Source organism: Echinococcus granulosus, assembly GCF_000524195.1.
Source record: "Echinococcus granulosus chromosome Unknown EG_S00040, whole genome shotgun sequence".
Classification (NCBI taxonomy): Eukaryota; Metazoa; Platyhelminthes; class Cestoda; order Cyclophyllidea; family Taeniidae; genus Echinococcus; species Echinococcus granulosus.
This window is the reverse complement of record NW_020170420.1, coordinates 332,187-338,613: the sequence shown is the minus strand read 5'-3', so window position 1 is coordinate 338,613 and position 6,427 is coordinate 332,187. Positions and strand designations below refer to the sequence as shown.

At 41.2% G+C, this 6,427-nt stretch overlaps 1 protein-coding gene across 1 annotated transcript; it reads left to right on the top strand. All coding sequences in view use genetic code 11, as the record gives it.

The window, feature by feature from the left end:
* Window positions 1–2,826: 2,826 nt before the first annotated feature.
* Window positions 2,827–4,573, top strand: EGR_05459 (hypothetical protein; the record flags this gene model as incomplete). The annotated part of the gene is made up of 2 exons (XM_024494708.1): window positions 2,827–2,882; window positions 4,450–4,573. The coding sequence occupies 2 exons, from the start codon at window positions 2,827–2,829 to the stop codon at window positions 4,571–4,573; spliced, it is 180 nt and encodes a 59-aa protein (XP_024350893.1).
* Between the last annotated feature and the right edge of the window lie 1,854 nt (window positions 4,574–6,427).

Below are 6,427 nucleotides of genomic sequence, written 5' to 3'. Positions count from 1 at the left end.
TTAAAAACGAGTTTGACTTGATTCACCAACCGCGGAGCCGTCACCTCCGCTCTGACTGCCACTTTTGACTAGTCACCTACAAATACAAAAAGACTTTTTGGCATCCTGGAAGAAAAAACCTGACCAATTTTAACCAGACGCGATATGGTATCGCTTGTCTTAGGTACTAATGCTCGAAAAAGACTTAGAACTTTAATTTGCTTAGCAATGGAATTATCGGGAATGTGCTTCAATCTTAACAAACTATATACGAAAGATAGATATGTGGGATAAAAATTCTTTCCACACTTCTGTCAGTAATGCAATGTTTTGCTAAGTTGTGCAACTCTGGGTCCGATTACGCGAGTACTTGTATTTCCGGAAATTGTACTTCCGATGGGACGAGTGGCTCCCAGACCACATCAGTAGCCCTCGGCCCTTCTGCACGGCAGCAGTTTTTTCTTCTATGCTACTGCGGCTTTAAGAAGAATACGGGGTGCTACACTGATGGTATCAGAAGGCTACTCCTATCTTAAAGGGCAACTATCCTGATTTACGTTCCTTAATCTGTAAAGATTCCTTATAGAAGGGTTGAAAAAAACGTGTGCTCTTGACAACCACCCCAGTTTAGTGTTCTTCGACGCTGGCCGTAGCAGTGAACCATCAGGAAATGTTGGTTTTGGAACTGTCTCCGGTGCCTGCTCACAATATCTCTTCTACCTTTTTACTGTTGAATATCACTGAAGTGAGAACAAAGTGTTAAGGGGAAGCATTATCCCCACGATACTAAATCCCACCCTCTCCTGTATTAAATGACCATTCTCTTAGATTAACAATGGGGATACGAAATGGCCCTACTGCTGAGCCTCATCCCATCAGTGCCAGTATTGGGACGGAGAATTCCTTTTCCCCACAATGCAGTTCTCAAACAGAGCAGCGGAGACTACGTTGTGATGGCTGACACAAAGGGTTAGTCGAGCGTAGCGCTGAGTACTCCGACAGTTTGTTTAACTCTGCGTTTGATCATGAGGACACTTAAGCCTCCGTCGATTGTACTTCCCCTCGGCGGCATGACTTCTGCGATATGTCAGTAGCCTCTCAGCCCTTCTACTGTGTCAGCGGTCCCTTTCCTCTCCTGCTACAATGACTACGTTCGGTATAACGAATTTCCTTTTTTTTCGAAATCCAGCAAAAGAAATGATGGCCTGGTTTTTGTATGAAATTAGCGAAAGACATTGAATGTGGCAGCAAGGCATTAGTGATATGAGAAAAGGAGGTTAATTTTTCATGAGAACTCTCTCAAAGGTGGCGACACAACTGCATAAAAATGGCGTCAGATCTGATGCAATCATCGGTTTGTTCTTTTACTCCTTGGTTCATGCAACGCATCCTCTACAAAATAAATAAGATTTGGTTGTGGCATACACAGATCACTTCTTTGTGCTCTACACCACCGCCAACATTGAGGAATCGTTTTTTTGTGATAAGTTGCCTCCAAATCTCCTCCCTCTCTCATGGAAGAAGCAATTACCTTACTAAACAAGGTGAGTGTAGCTAACTTTCGGTCTAATGAATGGAAGAAAAAAGGAGAAAGATATTTTTGTTCCATTTTTATATTGACTTGAATAAGGTTGTGCTTTTTTTCTTCTTTTGGCAAACATGCAGCTCATTTCGTTACGAACTCTCTCTTAATGGACTGCCCAAAATCAGAACCCGCAAAATGGCTTTATTTGACAGACAAATGTTGGTACGAGTAGGATGATTGGCATTTGGCATGTCCCCGCTGTTAATACTCAACCAGACTGGAGCAGCACTGAGCCAACGCATGCCTCTGGATGCACCAAAATCTCTGCGAGATGTGACACAGTCTTCTCGCATTGATTAAAAATGGATAAATGGAATTTCTCGACCCCTAAAGTAGCGATAGCTGAGGTGTAGGATGCATTGTGATTAACAACACAGAAGAGGGGCCTCATATGACCGTATAATATGGGCAGGACTTACCCTCTCATCTGCAAGGCTATTTGATCAAAACTCACACGCCTTATAATGCAGTCAGTGGGCCTTTAGCCCCGATTTTACAATCTAGCCCTCTGCTGTGCAAGATGAAAAAGAACGTCCTCCCAGCCAAGATGTGGGAGTAGAGGGTGTATTGACGACACGTTTACTGAAGATGACAATGTAACGTGACATCGCTACAGCTCCACTTCTCCTCTTGACAAATGGCATCAAATCAGTGATTGGACAAAACTTCGGACACTGCTTTAGCTGTGAAATATGCTACAAAAATGATTGGTTATTTGTTTTTGGTCTTTTATCAGCTAAAAATAAAAGCTGGAGAAAATGTTTACGCAGTGTATTTTTTAAATGAGTACTCAGGAAAAGTAACTACATTCAAATAAATTAGACGAAATGCTGCTTTCTTCAATTTTTCGCCTTTTTTAGGCTTAGACCACCAATCTGGGAGTAGGTCAAAAGTCGCGCTTGTTCAATGATAAGGGAAATTTGGAAAAAAATAAGGTAAAAGCGCAACTTCTGGACCGAAAATTAACCTAGTTAATTGTTTGAAATTACACTGTCTTCAAATTTGAACGGAAACGATGGGAGGTGAATGTGGTAGTAATTCCTCTTCCTCCCCCTTCCACCCTTCCTTACTTCCTTCAGTCCTAAATCGAGTAGGGAGGTCTCCAAATGGACAAGCCTATTGTATTTATTTAGCCTTCAGGAGGGTAGAGTGAGTATATATGCATAACCTTCTAGAAACGAAGTAATGCCTTAGAAGCTAGAACTGACTAGTAAAAGGACCTTTTGTTTAGGGGAAGGTTGGTATTCCTGGAAGCTTGTCGCATGTGCATGGAGCCGACCTGGTTAGCTTCCACCAAGACCTTCTCCTCCCAGTTGATGTAAGCGCTAATGGATCAGTTGAGCATGACTGATTTAAATCAAGAGTGAGAAGAGAATTCTCTTTCATATTTTGTCACCCCAAGCCTTGGTTTAGGCTTTTGCGATGAAATAAGCTCGTCTCGTGTGGCAAGCAGACAGACCTGATGACCATTGGGTTTAGTCATTCCCTCTTTTTATGGTGTAAAAGTTAAAAATAGGGAGTAAATAGCGGAGACCGCTGCAAAGAGTAACTGTGTTGATAGACTGACGTCTATTTATGCGTAATAGTGCCTATAAATACCCTTGGTCATTGATTCTGCAAGTGTCCTCGACGAGTTCTAGCAAGATCTTTTGGCAGTCAGTGCTGAAATCTGCTTAAAATTCTTCTCTTTTAATAGTCAAGCAACACAAATACATTTTCACCTTCAATTAAAACAATATGGAAAGCTTATATCCCAATAAAAAACCACAATTTTATAGTCCTGGAAAAACTGACACTGTAGCTCCACTTTACTGCCCTGAGTCTTGCCTGAAGTCACAACAGTGTGAAGGAAGTTTTACAAAAGACTTACAAACAGGCAGAGTGGACACGGACTCGGACCATCGGCTATGTCGGCAAGAAAAAAGCACATCCTGGTCGAATGTACACTAAAACAAGCGTCAAATGCCTTCACTGTATTCATCCACCTTCCTGAAAGAAGGGTAACATCACTGAAAGACTAGTGATAGGAACGACTTAAAAAGAACGCCGTAATGTTACGCATTTTAAAGAGGTGTCAAGCGAAAACTCATCATTAAGTGATTTTCAAACTCGACCGTGTTTTAGTCAAAATTCCCCTAGCTTCTTATGTGGAATTGTTAAGGCTTTCTGGCAAATCCGCCTCAGTTGATTTTGTTGTGGCGAAAATTCAACATAAAATTAACCTCTGACAAACCATTAAGGCGCATTTTTGCGGCAACTATAAGAAGCCTGATAAATGGGAAAAGCCAATCTACACAATAAAGCATTCATTTGAACAAAAAAGACTGAGGAGGAATGCTTCCTAACTTCCTTCGTTTCATACATAAAGGGAAAAGTCGATCTGACGAACCATTACATCTGCTGGTACCACCTAGCCAGTAGAGAAAGGCGATAAATTGTAGGGGCGTTCCATAAGAAGTGTTCACAATTACTTTAATTGAATTCAAGTCATTCGTACTTTATGAGCTAAAAAATAATCAAATGTACCTTAAAGTGTAATGAATGCATATGAATAAAGTTGTCAGGTGACAAGGGGCTCAGTGACAGTTGTCGAGGCAACGAAGCTACATGATGAATTAGTGTTTGAAGTTGCTTAAATCCACAAAAATTAAGCACAAGAAATCTTTTTTTATTCACTCTTCTTCCTTTAGTTGGCTTGACATTTGACTGTGTGAGAAAAATAGCCTCTTATTTTGCTCGCAAATAAACCTATCGAGAATGGCGCCTCCGCAATCTGTATTCACATCATGGTGGCATCACCTTCCGGTTATGCCTACGACCCCGGGCCTCCTGGGTGGTAAAAATAAGTCTTCTTCCACATAGATATGCTCTATTTTAACTTCAAGAGAGAGTGAGGATGCCAAACTGGTGGTGATGATGAAAAGGAAGATTATCCTAGTTTTTTTGCCTGATGTCACGGAAGTGAAGCTTCAGCTCCGGGTGGGCGATGATGTGAAGTCTCTCAACTGAGGGATGATTGCAGTCACTTGCACACTTGCCTACCACCTTAATGTCGTGTCCTACATCAGGACAATTAATAGATGAAACAAAACGAGCTCTAAACGACCTGTAAAGTCCCTTAGACGAGTGATCGCGGGGTTTGTATCGACAATGTGGAAATTTTGCTAGCAAGCGATGCCTCCTACACACCTCTTTTGGGTGAATAGCTCCCAGTTGGATGGTCGGGTAGCATTGGGACGAACAGGTGTGGTGTATGCTGTCCATTTGATGGCAGAAGATCGGTCACGGGTAGAGCAGAGAAAAAAACTTAGACAGAAGACACAAGGTAACATAATTTTAAGTCTGTATATTTTAAACACTCAGTTTGTATTTTTCGGCTGTTTCGTACATTGGTAATAAGTGGTTCACAGTTTTACGAGTTATCACAACTGAGGGCTGCTACACAAGTTACATACAATGGTTTTGGTGACTATACTGATCCTAGCTGTTATGTACTCTTTGGGAACCCCAGGAAAAGTGGGCTGCTTTACGCACTATGTAAGCCAGAAGACCTTCTGTCTCTGATAATTGAGTCAGCTAAAAAACCATCCTCTTGAATCTCCCACTAAATACCTCATTTTTATTTTCAACTATTGAGATAAACGAACTAGTAAAACAAAAACAACATCTGCCGCTCGAAGAACTTTTTTCATTCATCCCTTTTGAGATTTTCATTCACTGTAAAGATGTGCACTGTTTTATCTTCTCGATCTTTTACTTCACTTGTCTACTCTTGTTAGGTGTCTTGAGATGCGGCAGATTAAAGTGGTTTTCCCTTAATGTAAACAAAGTTACTGACTGTACTACTCAGACACTTCGAATCCTTATGAGGAAAGAGGTCAGCTATCCATACAATTTATAAAAGGCTTCAAAAAACTTCAGCCACATTAAACTCTTGTCTAAGTTATTTAAAAAAGGGAGGAAATTTAAGCATAACAAGGGCCATTCCAAAGAAAGGTCATTTACTCACCCAACCAAGCGTGGCATCCATCTCAGAGTCCGCCCACGACTGTTCTTTTTCTATCGTCCAGAGTTCTGTGATCGAGTGGCCTAGATTCCATCGATCCCCGGACCCAATAATCAATAAGCCAATACACCGAAACTCACGTCTTTATCGATTAATGTGGCTGAGTCAGCACGTCGGGTGGGCACAAGCCTGGTGGTTGGCCTAAGTTACTTGATCGTCTATCAACCTTTGGATTCGGGGTGAATAATGGGGCATTTAAAGTACAACCAGCGCGTGCTCACCCAATCAGGCAAGGCAGTGAAGGAGAGGAAGGCGTGCCTGATATGTTGGCAACAATAGCTATGAGGCTTAACCTTCTACGAAGTTGAATAGGAAGTTAGTTAGTTAGTTAGTCGTCGCCCTCTAAATCTTCAGAAGAAAGGCAGGTTAAAAACCTTTTTTTAGCACTTGCCGGTCTTTCGTTGGTAAAAATACTGATTGTTTTGTGGTTTGGCGATTTGACTAATTTTGATTTTATGGAATTTTTTGGAAAATGATGAAAATGGTAGGTTATATGATGTAAAGTGGCACTAATTGCTTCAAGTATCAGGCCACGATCTGAAATTGACCTGCGATTCCCTCTGGCTCTCTTGTGTAAATTTAAGGAGAAGAATGTTTTATTCGAAAACCGCTTTACTACATACCAGCTGGAATTGAATAGTCTCCTTCATTAGGCTTTGAGGTTGTTATAAAGAAAATGGAGAATGAAAATCTCGAACTAGCATTGAGATTTAATGTGAAAGTGTATTTGATCCTGAAGTCAATGATATACTTCGGTTACTTCATAGCCTTCGTGCTATTCCATCGACCTATCCCGA